At 38.4% G+C, this 18,516-nt stretch overlaps 1 protein-coding gene across 1 annotated transcript in view; it reads left to right on the top strand.

Annotated features, from left to right (window-relative positions):
- The window catches only part of usp47 (ubiquitin specific peptidase 47), a 29,417-nt gene extending 11,199 nt beyond the window's left edge, over positions 1–18,218 (top strand). Inside the window, exons 4-28 of the mRNA XM_058781535.1 lie at positions 707–860; positions 948–1,044; positions 1,191–1,336; positions 1,454–1,533; positions 2,918–3,067; positions 3,768–3,863; positions 3,942–4,094; positions 6,469–6,627; positions 6,723–6,854; positions 8,356–8,432; positions 8,563–8,618; positions 8,746–8,858; positions 9,184–9,288; positions 9,421–9,628; positions 9,804–9,919; positions 10,430–10,549; positions 11,372–12,158; positions 12,710–12,885; positions 13,027–13,107; positions 13,227–13,342; positions 15,011–15,129; positions 15,211–15,341; positions 15,420–15,467; positions 15,550–15,680; positions 16,725–18,218. Of these exons, the coding sequence (XP_058637518.1) occupies positions 707–860; positions 948–1,044; positions 1,191–1,336; positions 1,454–1,533; positions 2,918–3,067; positions 3,768–3,863; positions 3,942–4,094; positions 6,469–6,627; positions 6,723–6,854; positions 8,356–8,432; positions 8,563–8,618; positions 8,746–8,858; positions 9,184–9,288; positions 9,421–9,628; positions 9,804–9,919; positions 10,430–10,549; positions 11,372–12,158; positions 12,710–12,885; positions 13,027–13,107; positions 13,227–13,342; positions 15,011–15,129; positions 15,211–15,341; positions 15,420–15,467; positions 15,550–15,680; positions 16,725–16,899 (3,726 nt within the window). The 3' untranslated portion in view covers positions 16,900–18,218. The remainder of the gene's footprint in view (positions 1–706; positions 861–947; positions 1,045–1,190; positions 1,337–1,453; positions 1,534–2,917; positions 3,068–3,767; positions 3,864–3,941; positions 4,095–6,468; positions 6,628–6,722; positions 6,855–8,355; positions 8,433–8,562; positions 8,619–8,745; positions 8,859–9,183; positions 9,289–9,420; positions 9,629–9,803; positions 9,920–10,429; positions 10,550–11,371; positions 12,159–12,709; positions 12,886–13,026; positions 13,108–13,226; positions 13,343–15,010; positions 15,130–15,210; positions 15,342–15,419; positions 15,468–15,549; positions 15,681–16,724) is intronic.
- The last annotated feature ends 298 nt before the right edge of the window (positions 18,219–18,516 follow it).

Raw genomic sequence — 18,516 nt, 5'->3', positions numbered from 1 at the left:
AATCGTTTTTTCATTCCATCTGTTGTCGTTTCTGTCTGTCTATTGTATGTTCTGTCATTTGTTGTCTATTGTTTGTTTGTTTGCTCATTCTATCTATCTATCATTCTATCGGTGTTGTTCTATCTATATAGTTCTGTTTATCTAATGACCTGTCTGTCTCTCTATCTATCTGTTTATCTATTTATTGTTGTCTCGTTCCATCGTCTTTATTTATATATCTGACTAAAATGCAAAGAAAGTTCAAAATCTATCTTTTATTCTGTCGTTCTATCATCATTATTTATATTTGAACAAAAGTGCAAAGAAAGTTTCAAGTAAGGGGAAAATATTTGTACACATTTTTGTTCCCACTGTTTGATCTGAAATACAGTTCACATTTATTAATTTAGCAGACGCTTCCAAAGCGACTTGCAATTGAGAAATACAACAAGTGATTCATCTTAAAGAGGCAAATTAACATAGGAAGTGCTTGTAACACAAGTTTCAGACAGGTTGTTACCTTGTGGGTTCCTGACTTATTTAATTCCAGTAGAAATGAAGGATACCACACAATATGAATGCAATATCATAAGAAAAATAATTTTGATAAAAGAATGAGTGTTAATTTAATATCCTTTTGGCATGAGATCTTAATTTTGTCAGGCATGGTATAAAACTAGATGGTGAGCATTGCACGTTTAGCATTATTCATGTGGAACTCTTTCAGGATGAATCTGGCACCGCAGACAGCAGTGGTCTTGATGACAGCTCTCAGGATCGCTTCATCGGACCCTTACCGCGGGATGGTACTGTCGGCTGCAGCAGTGACTACAGCAGCCCCAGTTACTCGTACTCCTCCATACTCAACAAATCAGAGACAGGTAGCCCTCCTTCAACATGCATTGGCCAAGAAGAACATGCCAACTTTGCCACATAGATTTATTTGTCTTGTAACCTCTGCTTTCAAGGTTATGTTGGTTTGGTCAACCAAGCAATGACCTGTTACCTGAACAGCCTCCTGCAGACCCTGTTCATGACCCCTGAGTTCAGGAATGCACTCTACAAGTAAGTAGTCTGTGTCAGAACTAGTTGATATGAAATAGATTTAAGCAACACACCAGCATAAAGCAGAGTTCCTGCAATTGTTGATGCAAAAATTGTTAAATCAGAATTTTGAACTCCCAACTGTGTTTTTAATGATTCTGCACCAGTTGGGAGTTTGAGGAGTTGGAGGAGGATCCGGTCAACAGTATCCCGTACCAGCTCCAGAGGCTGTTTGTGCTTCTGCAGACCAGTAAGAAGCGTGCCATTGAGACCACAGATGTGACCCGCAGCTTTGGCTGGGACAGCAGTGAGGGTACGAGGCTTCACTTAATATCCCTTTGGGAAACTTTACCCACATTAACGCTGCTGTGATCAGATAGCAGGAGGAGTCTTGATTACTGTGAAACTCTTTACCTTGTTTGTCTTGCAGCCTGGCAGCAGCACGACGTCCAGGAGCTTTGCAGAGTCATGTTTGATGCACTAGAGCAGAAGTGGAAACAGACCGAGCAGGTATGTGATGCAAGCCCCGCCGCCTCATCACATGATACTAATCCATAACCAATGGGATCTCTAGATCAGGACAAAAGACCCAGTGTTGAGTCAAATAAAAAGTTCCAAGCTTTTTTCTGCTGTGTAAACAGCAGCTGAGTCTGGACTGGTGGGTTTTACCCATTCAGTGTGGGTTGGATCAGGGGCCACGCACTGAATTCTGCAGATTTTCTACATAGGTTTGCATGTTTCTACACTCAGCTCATTGTTCTCTTCTAAGCTGGGTGCTGTAAGACTTTAAATCTCTGTATTTGTGTCAGTAAGTTGGCTAAACTATTTGTTGAAATGAAAACATGTCTCAACCTCTTTTTCGGGGTTTGAGTTTATAGCGGGGTCCAAAAGTATTAAGGCTCTGACATGCCAGCCAAAGCGATATGTAAGAACTAGCAATGACGAAAACTGAATCTGTTGTTGCCTCATATCGCCTGCATCTGGGCCAAAATGTAGAACACTGCAGAGACTAAAAGCCAACGGTCAACTGCCCTGCATAAGAGGAAATAACACTCCATTCCAGCTGGTGGCAGTATTCTTTATTTGATCAAAACGAAGACTGCAGATATGCAAACTGTAAACAAGCAGCGCTTGCTTATCATTTTTGAATTTGAATCATGTTGATCATTTGGTCTTCACAATATTCAGACATCCATGTTGTTATGTTTGCGTATTGGAAACTGAAACAAGGATGTTCAGCATATGCAGATATACAAAGCAGCACCCCTCACCGACGGCTCCCAAGCGAATTTGACATGCCCAATCAGCTGAAAAGCCACCATTACAAAAACTAGCAGGAGAGACAGTCAATGATGGTCTAACATTACTTGATGACCAACCAATGCCTTGAAAATCACGGCTTTTAGCCCACAGTTTCTTTTTCTGTAATTGAAAAAGATTCTAAACTAAACCTCAAAATTATTTTAGTTTTAGGATTTATATTAAAAAAAAAGAATGGATTACATAACGTGAACGTGTGTTATGGTGGTTAGATGTACTTGCTTCTGTTGAAGCACAAGATTCTCTTTGGTTCATTCTCTAATCATGCTGTAGAACATGATTATCAGGTTTTACACAAGTTGTAGAGCTCATGCAGCTGAAGCTCTGCTGTCATTAATGCACGTCACATGCTAAAGACATTCAGAAATTCATTTTCACTTTTTCAACTAAACTTTTCACCTAAATTATGCTAATAGGATCATCTATATTAGGAAAAAATGTTTTTCCTTTTAACAGTCTCAGACTGTTGGACTGACTGTAAGTTTCGTTCTGAATGTGTGGGTGTTTACTGAACAGTTTTGTGATTAGTGGTGTATGCAAAGTGTCTTGATGTACTGCCTTTTGTTTTTTCCAGGCTGACCTGATCAACCAGCTTTACCAGGGCAAACTGAAGGACTATGTGCGCTGTTTGGAGTGTGGCTATGAGAGCTGGAGGATTGACACGTATTTGGACATACCTCTGGTCATCAGGCCCTTCGGGGCCAGCCAGGCGTTTGGCAGCGTGGTGCGTCCGGCTGTCATAATGATCATTTTTTTGTAGCCGTTGCAGTATAGATGACTAGCAGATACAGAATTAAATTGTAAAGGAACTGTAAATTGTAGTAGTTTTATATGCCAACAAAATTTTCAGTTTGTTGATTTTATTACTGATAAAATGTACATTGGTCTTAAAAAACAAACTAACATAGAGTCCACAGCCAGTCAGAATATATTTATAAGTAATTGTCATCAAAAGCGCTGAAGTGTTATTTTAAATTATTTATATAGTATTATGGTATTTATTTAAATTTTGAATTATATACTTTTTATGTTTCAGTTTTTGTTTTAATATTATATGTGTCTCTTCTTTTTATTAGTTTTTGTTGTAAATATTTATATATATTTTTAATTTTTTAATTTTTATTTCCCTTTTAGAAATTTTGGTACGTAAACTTATTTTATTTCAGTTTGTTGCCAAGGCAATGCAATCTCACAGTTAGATGTTTTATCAGTTTTTCATCTAATATTTAGATTTTATTTTATTTCAGTTAAAGAAAACAATGTTTAATAGTTTTAGTTAACAATGACAGCACTGGTACTAAATGTCAAATGCAAAAAACAGCAGTCTGAAACAGTTATTATCTAAATAGTTCTTTAGTGGCAACCTCACTAAACTTTTGATTGACATGTTTGTCCTCATTGTCCACTGATTTTATGTCGAACAGGAAGAAGCCCTGCAAGCCTTCATCCAGCCTGAGACTCTCGACGGTCCCAACCAATACTTCTGTGAGCGCTGCAAAAAGAAATGTGACGCTCGCAAGGTGATTCAGATCACTGACAATGATTGTGAATTCCTGTACCACATTTCAGTTTCTTATGCAGTGTTTTTTTGTCTCCAGGGTCTGAGATTCCTCCATTTCCCATACCTGCTGACTCTGCAGCTGAAACGCTTCGACTTTGATTACACCACTATGCACCGCATTAAACTCAATGACCGCATGACCTTCCCAGAGGAGCTGGACATGAGCCCCTTCATCGACGTCGAGGACGAGGTGAGACACAGCTTTATGCTTTCTTTTTTGAGTGCTCATATCCTTATTGAGTCCATAATTAATGAACTGATGATCTCATCTACCCTCTTTACCCCTATTGTTAACATCCCAGATGTGTCTCTCGTAACCATTTGTGATTAGTTTTCATCAAGGAGATTTTGTGAACAGACCTAAGTGATAACCTGGTTGAAAATGTGCATTTGAATTTTATGAACACGCTATTGCACCTTTAATAACTTTTAAAGGGGTGCTTGACTTTTTTTTTCTAGGCTTGATTGTGTTTATAGGGTGCAGTCTAACATGTTAATGCTTTGTTTGTTAAAAAACACGTTATTTTTCACATAATTTACCTTTATTCCACACCGCTCTCTCCTTCTCTGATAAACGCCCTGATCATTTCATGCTTTTATGAAGCCCCTCCCTCAGAAATAAGCGATGGACTCATATTGGTTAGCTGGTCCAGCATGTTGTGATTGGCTAAACCGCCTTTAGTGCACGTCTGAACAACCCGCCCCTCAGCTCAGCGGCATGTGCTCTGGTTGTATTGTAAACAATGGCGTCATCTATATTGCTTATCAATTTGAGCCTGATTGAGACACAGAGGATATTAGTGGAGAGGATTGCGCAGAACCTGTGCAAGCACGGCTCTTAATGGTAGGCCGAAGTTTTTTGTTTGTTGTTGTCTCATACTTTTAGATACGCTGTTATTTGTAAATGCTACTGCTTCTGTTAGCTTTTAATATACGGTTTTATATTGATTAAAGCTTTAATACAATACGGAGCTGATGATCTGAATGAGAGAGAGAGAGGTGCAGAGCAGGGGACGCGAGGAACAGTATTAAGAACCGCTGCTTTAGAACATTGATTTTGAAACTTGTGAATCCATTAGAATCGTTAGAAGACAGAATCACGATTCATATATGAATAGATTTTTACGTGCACCCCTAGTTTTCTCTTCCTCTTCTCTAAAGCAGTGCAGCATGGCCTCGTCCCCTTTGCTGCGTGTTCCAGAGGGCGGGGTTTATCTGGGTTCATGACATATCGGACCTGGGAAGTAACTCGTTGTAGTCCCTTACCAGTCGTTTTTGTAGGCATTAAACTGCCAGAGTTTTAAAAGACGATATCTCCGTTTGCATCGAACTTTCAGCTTCGTAACTTTGCAGATATTGTTTATGCTCAAACAGCAACATTACACACTAACTAAAGTTAAAAAAGTGAAATCGCAATCAACCACCCCTTTAAAGGCTTATTTATATAAGCTGTTTGATTGGTTATATCATTGAGTTGTAAAGACTGGCTTTTCATAGCATTAGGTCATGCAGTCTCATGAATAACTATGTGACACCGGCGATGTGTCATCAAAGTACTACAGTCATTTGCTACATCACTACCTGTGCTGTCAGCACAATGTCGATTTTAAACCTGGAAGACAAAAAAAAAAACAGCTCAATATTAACCAGTGTTCTCCTACAAACAAATGATATAATAGTCTTCTATGATGTGCAACACAAACACCTTTGTTAAATTCCCAGAAAAAGTAGTTCTGTATTTCATGACCCTTTAAAAGTTGGATTTCATAAGTACAGTACACTCACATAAAGCGATATATACTATATAGCAAATCTCTGCCTTCTATTTTAATTTTGTAACGAAATGTAACTGTTGTCACCCAGCTCTGTATATAAAGTTGGCTATATAAGTATGCCCTGCTTTATTTGCATACATATAGTATACTCATTTTGGGATGTAGAATACAGCATATCTCAAATGCTTGATTGCTTGTGTCGTCACAAAATGTAGTCTATATTATCACCCAGCTTATATCTGCTTAATGTGGCATTAAGGCATGAAGATATTAAAAACATTATGGTTTCTGTAAAGCTGCTTTGAAACTAAGTGTATTGTGAAAAGCACTACTAAGAAACTTGACTTGATCTCAACATTTGGCAACAGACTGATAAGGGCATCAAGTATAATAAGAGTCACATTTCTCATTTCCTATTATTTAATTCTGTTTAAAAGAATCGTTACAGAAAAACTTAAATCATGAAGAGACGCGCCAGATGTTTTTTATGATTCCCATCCCTAGCCAAGAACAAACTTGTCGAATAGTGTGCTCAGCTTTTGAGTGTTTTATACTGTGAGCACTGCGTTTTTAAGAAAGAACAAGTAGTTCTATTCTTTTGCACTCTGTCATTGGTTTTTGTTTTCATTGTTTTTGGATAGAAGAACATTTCTTAATGCACATGTCTAATAGTCTTGTTATTCAGTGTTTCCTTAGACCAGTAGGTTACCACTAGTGGATTTTGAAAGTGTGTAGTTTTGAACATCACACATCATTTTGATGCATTAATTGCAAGTTTTGACTCTGCAGAAATCACCTCAGACAGAGAGCTGCACTGACAGTGGGGCGGAGAATGAAGGAAGCTGCCACAGTGACCAGATGAGCAATGATTTCTCCACGGATGATGCTGTGGACGAGGGCATCTGTCTGGATAACACCAGCAGCGCAGAGCGGGTGCTCAAGCCAAAGGTCACCTCATGTCCTCTCTGAACCTAAATGCCGAAGTGCTGTATTGAACTGTGGAAGGTGAAAGACGAACATGCTTTTTCTTGTCTCCCTTACAGAGCTCCTTGACCTTTGAACTCTTCTCAGTCATGGTGCATTCTGGGAGTGCTGCAGGTGGGCACTACTATGCCTGCATTAAGTCCTTCAGTGACAGCCAGTGGTACAGCTTCAATGACCAGCACGTCAGCAAGGTCAGCCAACCAGCATCAGTCTTAAAGCAATAGTTCACTCAGAAATAAAAATACTGGGTCTCATTCACTAATAATTGTGTTGATTATTCCTATATATACACTAGGGGTGTAATGGTACACAAACATGATGGTTCGGTATGTACATCGTTTTTGACGTCACAGTTCGGTGTGGTTTCAGTACAGCAGGGGGGAAAAAACTAAACATAAAACTTATTTTTTTTAATTTTTATATTGAACAGTGGTTTACTTAAACTGCTCTTTGAATTTCTTTAAATAAATTCAATTATAATTACAATTTTCTTAGGGATAAAAAAATCTACTTCAGCTTATGCTCTAAACTATAGGGAGCCCTTTTACATTACTAAGGTTACAATTAACAACAGAGCCCAAACATAAATTTAATTACTATTTATTTTTAAATTTAATAATCAACACTCAACTAAAAAAAAAAATTGTATACAAACATAAATTGCACATAATGCAGTTTTTAAATTTAGAAATACAATTTCTATTTGTTTTTGAAATATATTCATTTATACAGTGGCATAACTTGTTTCATAACAGATTTATTTAACCACACATTAAATAATTAAGACAGGTAAAGTACAGGTAACGGGTAAAGTAAAATATTATGAGTATATAATATTTCGCGAAATGGCAAAATAACGAGCTGTGGACACTGATGACTTGTCTGAGGTAAATGAAATTTTACGTGACATTTTGCTTTGACAACTTTCCACTGTTGAAAAACAGATTGAGCGATTACATGAGGGTGTCCATGTTTATTTTGCATTAAAGGGATCACCGGGTATTAAGACATGTATAGCTTAATGTAACGTAAATTATGTCTCTTATTTAAATATGTAGTAAAAAACCCATGAAAATGTATGTTATTTGAAAAAAAATCTACATCGTTTTTGGACTATGGGGGGTGCCATTATTTTATGTGCACAGTACATTCTGCGTTGATGACGTCAAATGGTTGCACTCAGTGAGCTACTGGCGCTCGCACGGCCGCTAGAGGAGTTTCTCGGCGCGGATTTCCCTCGATATCCGGGGTGTTTACACTCCTTGTGGGAAAAAATGCGTACTGAACCAAAAGACCCGTACGGAAAATTGTCAGTATGAACACGTGTACCGTTACACCCCTAATATACACACTTTTCACAAAAGAATTTCACCATATTCACAAATTTGTTATTAACCTAATTCTAACATTAATGAATTTGAAGTGTTGTAAATGAGCAACCACGTGTCCAAGGTTAGTAATTTACCTAAAACACACCCAAGTCATCTCTATATTGCTTTTCATACAATCATTCCTTCCCGTTTCGACTGGGTATTTTCTTTATTTTGGTTCTTTTTGCAGCTTGACACTATAAATCTATATAAATGTATATCTATTTTTGTTTGTATAGAAAGAAAGAAAACTGTACAGGATTGGAGGGTTGTAATACAGGGTTGTAATTTGTGTTATCGCCTTCATGTGTGTGCGTTCCAGATCACGCAGGATGACATCCGGAAGACATATGGCGGATCCTCAGGGAGCAGAGGCTATTACTCCAGTGCCTTTGCCAGGTGTGTAAAGCCTCCTAGTCCTACATTTGTGATCTCTGAAATGCCAAAGAAGACCCTTATAAAACATTATAATGTAAAGCATGTCATAAAATCCATTTTTATCAAATCTTCTACTTTTACCCCCCAACAGCTCTACAAATGCATACATGCTCATGTACAGACTAAAAGACTCCTCCAGGAATGCAAGTAAGAAATGGAATTTACATGGTTTGAATGTTGCAAATGTATTTATTTTCTCAGTATCAAAAAGTATTCCCAGTGATCTCGCTCCCTGTCTGAGATTCTGGAAATTAATGGAGTGTGTGTTTTGCAGAATTCCTGGAAGTGGAGGAGTTTCCAGAGCACATAAAGAGACTGGTGCAGCGAGAGAAAGAGTCTGAAGAACAGGAGAAGAGGCAAAGAGAGATTGAGCGCAACACATGCAAGGTAAGCTGCATGAATATACTTGGCTCTGTTCCAAACCCTAATGAGCTGCCAACCTAGACAGCATTTTAGGCATCACAGGTGCGCTCTTAATGCAAAAGCTGTTCCAAGCAGTGTGCCACAGAATTTGACCTAAATTAGGTATTGTAGAGTATAATTTAAGGCAACATTAAATGTGTTAAGCCACAAAGATTTGATGGTGGTGAGGGTCAAAGGAAATATAGGCAGGATATAAAAAAAAAATTGATGTTTAGGGTTCTGCCTTAAAAGACCTGTGTAGACACAGCCTGTGTTTAGAATATAGCCTTATTCTGTCCTCTTCCCTTAGATCAAGCTCTTCTGCATGCATCCAGTGAAGACGATGATGATGGAGAATAAGCTGGAGGTTCACAAGGACAAAACTCTCAGAGAGGCAACAGAAATGGCATACAAGGTAAGCAAGGCCAGTGTGTAGTTGTCTATAGTTCACCTCTGCATCAGAGTGTCTAAGTCTCTCTTAATTGATCACTGATTGTTTCATTGTGTTTGTCTGTGTGCATGGTGTGATTGTCCTCGGTGTGATCAGCTGATGGATCTTGATGGAGTGGTGCCACTGGACTGCTGTCGATTGGTCAAATACGATGAGTTTCACGAATATCTAGAACGTTCATATGAAGGGGAGGAAGACATGCCCATGGGTCTGCTGCTCGGCGGGGTCAAGTCTTCATACATGTTTGACCTGCTCCTGGAGATCCGCAGGCCTGACCAGTTGTTCCAGCCCTACAAACCTGGAGGTATCTACTGAGCAGAACATTTGCACGTTTAACTAAAAATCTGCCATCAAGGCCCCAATAAAAAAAAAAAAAAGACATTAATGCATCATCATTTTGCAATCCTTTGTTTTCCAAGATTTTTCGTTATGGTTGACCAGATATCCTTTCAAAATGTTTGTGTGTTTATTTATTGCAGAGGTGATGGTGAAGGTCCATGTGGTGGATCTGAAGGGTGAGTCTATTGCTGCTCCAGTCAGCGTCAGGGCGTATCTCAACCAGACAATTACAGAGTTCAAGCAACTCATTGCACAGGTACAAAATCTCATTTCTGTGAATACACTGCTCCATTAACTTACAAAGGCCAATTTCCATAAATAGGGTAAAAAAAAAATGTGACCCATTATTTTATTTTTTTTAAACCAATGAGCGCCCAAGTCCAATGTTGTTTTGAGAGAACAATTACATATGTTAGATAAACTATTATCCAACACTAAATTATTATAGTGTATAAAGTCCCCCCTTAAAATAACCATAAAATAACCTTACAGAAGTCATAATTTGTAAAAAAAAAAAAAATAATAAATAAAAAAAAAATTTGAATTACCAAAGCTACATTTTTTGCACTTACTGTGCGTGCACTTTTTTTTTAATTTTTTTTTTTATATATGTTTCATGTATATATATTTTCATTTATTTAATCTTAATTTTTTTTATGGGAGTTTCAAACACTGTTTTGTTCCCTATTTGTGGAAAGTGCCAAAGACTGTTGAAACAGATGTCCGGTTCCATCTAACATCTTGTTACCTGGTTATGTGTTCTCAGGCCACTGGGCTTTGTGCGGAGACGATGCGTGTCGTCTTAGAGCGCTGCTATAATGACCTTCGGCTTCTTTATGTGCCCAACAAGACTCTGAAAGCAGAAGGTTTCTTCAGGAGTAACAAGGTTCACTTGCTTAACACTTACTTTAATGGCTTTTTTCTAAAACTTAATGAGCTGCCTTGCTGCCTTCTAAGGCAGCATCTTGACCAACGTAGAACACGACTGGTTTTGAAATGTTCTTCATAAACAGTTTATGGTCATGCATGGCATACAATTATAGCCCCTCCAATAAGGTATACAAGAGATTTGTCTATCCCTCTTATTATATACACTAAGTGCAAAATGCATGACACTCAAAATACTTGCCAAAAAGAGTTATTTTTTTATTTATAAAACATTTTGGGATATTTTTCAGAGCCCACTGCAATGCATTCTGGTATTGAATATATATGCAATCCATTACCAAAAAAAGAAGCATCATTGAAGTTAACTTTAGGTAAAAATCAGTGTACTAGTAATAATTATTGTAATTGTACTACATCAGTACTACTTTTGGACTAAATTGGCCCACTTTCGTTTTGCTGTGAGGGTAGTTTAACTGTAGTAGAGTTGAAATACACAACCAGTTTCCATATAAATTATATCAAACTTACTGTTTATTTGCTAGCTGTATACTTCAAGTTTACTTATTAGTTTTTATACTGAAATTATACTTGTAAGTTTTCTTGAAGTGAACTTAATCCTGCCTTAGCATATTTAGCTGACCTACTTTTTGGAATGGCCTTCACATTCCGACCATGCCAGTGCCTTATAATTCTGTTCCAAAACTTAGAGAACTAAGTTTCACAAGATCCTTCTTGAAAGAGAGATTTTTTTTTTGCTGCATTTTCCCTTAAAATGTCTTAATTTTGCTGTTTTCTATAAGATGCTGTTGTTTATCCTCAGGTTTTTGTGGAGAGCTCAGACTCAACGGATCATCAGGCCGTTTTCACTGACTCTGTTTTGTGGAAGCTCCTGGATCGGCACGGGAACACAATCAGACTGTTTGTCTCCTTGCCCGAGCAGTCGCCAGGTTCTTTGGCCAACAGAACTAGTTGCCCCAAAGCTAGCGCTGACTCTGAGGACTCTTTTGATGGGGCGAAGGGCAGCAGGAAGTCAGTGGAGGCCATTCTTGAAGAGAGCACAGAGAAGCTAAAGAACCTTTCTTTACAGCAACAGCAGCAACAGCAGCAGCAGCAGCATCAGCAATCCTCCAGCACCAGTGACAGCCAGAAGAGCTCAGAACACAGCGACTTTGAGCACATCGAGTCACCAGCACAAGAGCCGGACGCTGCCTCGCAGCCTTCCCAGACGGAGAACTGCACACGGGCCGCCTCAGACACAGAGAACCAGTTCCCCTCCGAGGAGCGCTCGGACTCGGACGTCAATAACGACCGCAGCACCAGCTCAGTGGACAGTGACATCCTGAGCTCCAGCCACAGCAGCGACACGCTGTGTAACGCCGACAGTGGCCCGCTGCCTCTGGCTAACGGCCTCGACTCGCACAGCATCACCAGCAGCCGGCGCTCCAAAGCACACGAGGGGAAGAAGGAGACGTGGGACACGGCGGAGGAGGACTCCGGCACGGACAGCGAGTACGATGAGAACGGCAAGAGCAAAGCTGACGCCCAGTACCTGTACTTCAAAGCAGAGCCATACTCTAATGAGGACGGATCTGGAGAAGGACAGAAATGTAAAGTCTCTCTGGTTGACTCTTGTGTGTTTTTTTTTTTTTCTTTTTTTCTTTTTGGAGACCTTGGACAGGATTAGATTTGGATTTTAAATGAACAATGCCGTGTTTGAGCCTTAAATAGCAGGGCATACATTTGTTTTATTTAATTTGCAGTCTTCGCAATCTGTCTATAGCATTAAGCCATGTCACAATAATGTTTTTATTTTGATATATCATGCATATAATATAACGGCACTTTTATTTATTTGCCAAATCGCCAAAATAAAAGCTTGAGGGTTTAAGCATTAAAATTACTGACATTTTAGCCTAAATTTTAACATTAGTCAATTGGCTGGTAACCTAAAACAATTTGGGTTTAAATTCTAAGGAATTCTAATGACGATTTGACCTTTTTATCAGATGTTAAAACCAAAATATCATGATAAAACCAAAAAGATTCAAACAGTAAAACTAAATGGGTAAATAATCATTAACCTAAACAAATACCCATCTGTTTCTGGTAAACATGCATTTTAGTAAGCAAGTTAATGTTGCGAATGTGTCTGTTTTAGGTTTACTTGTCCACGTTGACAAGAGGATCACACTGGCAGCATTCAAACAGAATCTAGAGCCGTTTGTTGGTGTCCCCTCCACTCAGTTTAAGGTCTTCCGGGTTTATGCCAACAACCAGGAGTTTGAGAGTGTGCGGCTCAATGAGACGCTCTCCTCTTTCTCTGACGACAACAAGGTGAGATTCTAACTTTACATTCTAGCTTAATGTTCAAGGACAACTATTCCTAGTTATTCTTGCATTTCTGTTTGGCACCACTAAAGATGCATAAATGACACACTGAATGTTTATATGCACTGCTGCTCTGCTGTTGAACAGATCACGATTCGATTTGGACGTGCACTGAAGAAAGGAGAATACAGGGTGAAGGTGTACCAGCTGCTAGTCAATGACCCAGAGGTGAGGGACAAAACGTTTGGAAATGGATGTGCATTAAGTTTATTCTACAGTGGAATGCGTATTCTAAAACTGCTAAAAAAATTGTTTGTGCACATGTAATGTGTATTTTGTTTTGACAGCCCTGTAAGTTCCTTTTGGACACTGTGTTCGCTAAAGGCATGACTGTTCGACAGTCTAAAGAGGAGTTGCTGCCTCAACTCAAAGACCAGTGCAAACTGGACCTCAGTATAGATAGGTAAGCCCATAACATTTTAGATTTTCCTTCTAAAGGCCCTGAAATGGCGTGATCGCTGAAGTTCTTCATTGCTCTTTGCAACAAAGATGACAGCCATAAGAAATCAAAAGCTAAAAGCATCTGATCACAGTGATGTGGATAGGTTTACCAGAGCTCTGCAATTTGGCACTCCAGTCAAGTCACGTCATGTTTATTTATATGCCACTTTATACAATAGAGTGCTTCAAAGCGGGGGTAATCAATTAAAGTCTGGTCTCTAAATGTCCTTCCCAGCAGAGGTCCGGAAAATGCCTATTTGAAATGGTTATAAATTTCGATCTGGGCACCAGTAGTACTTTGTAAAAAAAAAAAAAAAACCTCCTAAACAGTCAAAATACTCATCCAAGATGAGGATATTGGGCTCCACGAGCCAAAGCAGTGGTGTCTGAGAGAATTCCTTCCAAAAACAATTCGGAGTGAGCTTTTCCTAAGTTTTTGCTTTGGCTAGCTGTTTGAACTCATGAAATGAACTTTTGGCTTGATTTTGTTTGAAATGACACCACACCAGTTCAGTGTTTCCCCTGCTGCCATTGTTGTTTACTACTCATACAGAAGCGCGTGTGACGCTTCCGGTGATATTAACCTCTGGCATCTCACTAAATGAGGACATAAATACATGAACAATGGCTCCAGAACTGCTCTGAGAGTCACTTCATGAGTATTTTACCATTTCATTTGAGTAAAACTATCCTCGTATCATATACATACAGAAATGTAAGTATTCACGGCAACCCGTCAAAATAAAAGTTTGGTTTACCTTGAAGTCATTGCTGCAGAAATAGCCAACATAATTGTTCAGTAGAATGTTATAGAAACCTTATTTTTAAGGGATAATTTCTTCAATTTTTATAATTGTAATATTAAATCCCCTTATTTTCCAAAAAAATTAATTAAATTTTCATTAATTAAAAGATAAATTAAATGAATGTTTTATTCCTTAAAATTGAAAATACACAGAATTTCTTAGGGGGAAAAAAATCATAGGGCTATTGTAAGAATAAATGAAACTTGTTTTTATGCTTTCAAATAGTTAGACATGCTAAAACAGAATTTGGTAACAATAAAACATAAGGTTGGAAAACATTTCATAGGGCCCTAATCAGGTAATTTTTGTTAAACTTTTAATAAATTGATGTTAAGTTAAGTATCCTGATTTTAATTAATTAGACATGCTTTTTGATTAATAAAATGTAATTTAAACATTAAAAAGGAGTCCAGAAAAATTAAAACGGAACCCCTAAAAAAAAAAACAGGCAAAAACCTAGGGGAAACACTGCTGTTCATTCTTCGATTTCACTTGAAGCATATCAGTGCCTCAAAGTTTTTTGCACCGAAAACATTCATGATTTTTCATCTATGCTGAATTAAAAGAACGCAGACTTTAAATCTGCAAAGTGGAATAGGTTGTTTATTGTAATGAAAAATCATCATGTTATCCATCTGAAATCTCAGTTTTCTGACTCGTGAATATGCTGCAGCAGTTTTGGACGCACATCCACCTTCTGCACGCTGCAGTGATGCATCCCAGTGCTTCACTGCAGCTACTGACCTTTTAAATGCACTGGCTCACAGCGCAGGACGATTAATGCCTCAGAATACTAACAAGATATGTGTCGCCCTGTGTCACAGGTTTAGACTCAGGAAGAAGACCTGGAAGAACCCAGGCACAGTGTTTCTGGATTATCACGTCTATGAGGAGGACATCAACATCTCCAGTAACTGGGAGGTGTTCCTAGAAGTCCTCGAAGGTGAAGACCATCATGGTTGTCATGAATATTCTAGTCCAACAGCCTGTATATTTTGTCATTCAATGACTTTCTTGCTTGTAGAACCGGAGCGGATGAAGTCCATGTCCCAGTTGGCAGTTCTGACCCGTCGCTGGTGCCCAGCCCAGATGAAGCTGGAGGCCTTCCGGGAGGTGGTGCTGGAGAGCAGCAGCGTAGAGGAGCTCAAGGAGAAGGTATGTGGAATATAAAATACTTAGAATTCTTTGTTTTCCTTTTCTTTTGAGTGCTAATGTCATATTTTGTTCCCTCAGCTCAGTGAATTGAGTGGAATTCCTCTTGAGAACTTGGAGTTTGCCAAGGTACGGCAGTCTTTGCGTATCAGATTTGGTTGAGTTTCAGATGCCCTTCCGTCAGATCTGACTGTCTTTGTTTCTCCTACAGGGACGAGGAACTTTTCCTTGTGACATTTCAGTGTTGGAGATCCATCAGGATTTAGATTGGAATCCTAAAGTCTCCACCCTCAATGTCTGGCCACTCTACATCTGTGATGATGGCGCCGTGATCTTCTACAGGTAAAGCCTTTCCCTTTCACATATAAACTTGATTACTAGTTTTAAACTAGTTAAGTAAGGAAATTGTATGCAAAAATAAAGACTTTTAGACTCAACTAGTCAGCGAGTTGTCAAAGACTTGTTTAGCTGGCTCTATGAAATGGCTATATATATATTATATTATATTATATTATATTATATATTATATTATATTATATTATATTATATTATCATATTATATTGAATTTAATTATTTCTTTCCTGTTTTAATAATGTAGTTTTAATTGTTAAAGATAATTGCCAATTTTCAACCAGCTTTGTATTGTTACATTTTCAGAATCAACCAGTTTGTGAGTTGTCCGAAAGGCTAGTTTAGTTGGTCCTGAGAAAACTCTAGGCTAGTGTATGTTAGTTATGTTAGGCTGGTTATATATTACATTTATTTTATTTTATTGAATTGGTGTTGAATTGTTTTAATAATGTAGGTTTAATTGTTCAAGAACAACTTTGTAACAATACAAAGCTGGTTGAAATTTGACAATGTTGGAAGTGTATGTAAATGAACAATGTTTACTTTTTTTTTTTTTTTTTTTCTTTTTTTGTTGTTGTTGTTGTTATCTGCATCCAGAGATCCCCGTTTTTTTTTGTTTTGTATTTTTTTTTTTTGGCAAAAGTCCACAAAAAGTTATATTCATATATTTTATAAATTATTATATGATGGTATATATTAAATTATTGTTTGAATAAAGTAAATACATATTTTTATAACAATATAAAATGTTAATATAGATTTATTTTATTTTAAATTACCTTTTCGATTTATGTAAATTCATAAGTGACATGAATAATAATAATATTTGAATTTATATTAACCTTAATGTAAATCCGCAAGTCAAAATTATATAAATTAGTTACTTTAAATAAATCTAACTTTAATTTAAATATTAACATTGTTATTAAAGATAAATACTATTAAGATAAACCGACTAGTCATCTTAGTCTGTAATTAACTAGTTGCTTGTTGATCAATTAGTCAACCATGCATTTCTGCGCCTGTCTCTGCAGGGACAGCACCGAGGAGCTCATGGAGCTGTCTGAGGAGGAGCGCAATGAACTGATGAAGAAGGAGAGCAGCCGCCTTCTGAAGACGGGCCACCGGGTCAGCTACTCCCCCCGCAAAGAGAAGGCCCTCAAAATTTACTTAGACGGAGGGCCCACCAAAGACCCTGGACAGGACTGAGAGGGGGAGGACTCTATCCTTCCCTATTTTCTATCTGGCCTGCCCGCTGCAGTGTAGCGCTGCCTCGCCAGCGACCCTGGCGTTTGGGCCCCACGTTGAATCAACGTCACCAGTGCTGTCCGGCTGACGCTCTCTTCTTTGAGCTCCAGAACGCATAGCGTGGCTCAGAGTACTATTGTGCACCATAGTTTATTGTACTGTAAAGTTTAAAGGGAAGTGCAAAAGCTATTTCAAGTTCAGTATCATTCAGATAAATCAATTTAATAATACAGAGATGGGTGCACTCGTTAGAGGAAAGGGGGCAGTTTGGGAGAGAGATTTTATCGCCCTCTTCATTTCTTTCGTCTGTTTGCACTCTCAGTGCACCATCTCCATAGATTTTCATCCCGTCGTTCTGCATTTGCTGTTTGTCCATCACTCACTCTCTGATTTTGAGATGCGATCGAATGCATCGAATTCTCACGTTCTCAATGTCCATCGTCCCGAGTCCATTCAGCACTCGAGCACAGCGTGTAACGTATCCAGCCACCTCCGAACGCCCGCAGGGGTGACGGCACTGCTCATCTTCCATTGCATAGAGCTCTTCGATCGACTCCAGTCGTAGTGACACTTTCACTTGAAGTTTTGGGTATGATGCTCTCACTTGAATATTGGGATATCTCTCCTTTTGTTTATTTAACACATAGTTGTGAAATTAAATGCTTCTTTTCTGGCTGAAGAGGTTCTGTTCTTGCAGTTCATGCTACCTTTTGTGTGAGGGTGTCGCCCACTGACTGCTGAAGCTCCGCCCTCCTCCTCTCACTACACTTCCTACTGGGGCTAGTGACACTGGTACATATGAATTTGCAAGCCTTTAAGAGTAGGGCAATATGAATCAAGTAGTGCGCTTTGTTTACCCGATTCATTTTTTTTGTTTGTTTTTGTTTTTTTCTTGTAAATTATTTCATTACAGACTGATGATGACGTTAGGTCTTGTGAGTGACTTTTAATGGCACGTGTTTTAATTTTTTGATCTGTACTCGGCTTTTCTTTTTCCATTTAGACATGTCCTGTGTTCTTTTTTTTTTCATTTTTCATTTTTATTTCTGCACAATGTGAACAGAGCCTGTGGGTTCGGATGTGGCAGGTTTGCGTGTGTGCATGCGTGGAAATGCTTCTCGCTGCTGTTTTCGCGTAGCTGGAAAGCGGAGGTTGCGGATGCCCCACTGGAGGGGCGCCAGTGTTGAACCACTGCGGGTTCCTGGGCTCCTAATGCTGCCACAAGCTGTTCACAGTAGACATGCCAATACTGAAATAAAAAGCAACAATCAGTCTCTGTCTTCCTGCTTCCAGGTTGACGTATATGAAGAGCTCATATTTTAAAGAAGAATATGATCTGCTATTTTATGGCGTTATATAAGGAATCGAATTTTGCTTGATTTTATGAAATTATAGTAGAAATTATATAAAACAATGTTAGCATACTATAACCTACAAAACATTAAGATTAAAAGGGATAGTTCACACAAAAATGAGTTTTGTTTCATCATTTACTCACCCTCAAGTTGTTCCATACATATAAGAGTTTTTCTTCTGTTGAATGTAAAAAGATATTTTGAACAATGTTTGTTACCAAAC

The sequence above is a fragment of the Onychostoma macrolepis genome, chromosome 07, assembly GCF_012432095.1.
Source record: "Onychostoma macrolepis isolate SWU-2019 chromosome 07, ASM1243209v1, whole genome shotgun sequence".
Taxonomy (NCBI): Eukaryota; Metazoa; Chordata; class Actinopteri; order Cypriniformes; family Cyprinidae; genus Onychostoma; species Onychostoma macrolepis.
Note: the sequence above shows the minus strand (reverse complement) of the source record. Positions and strands in the feature narration are given on the sequence as shown.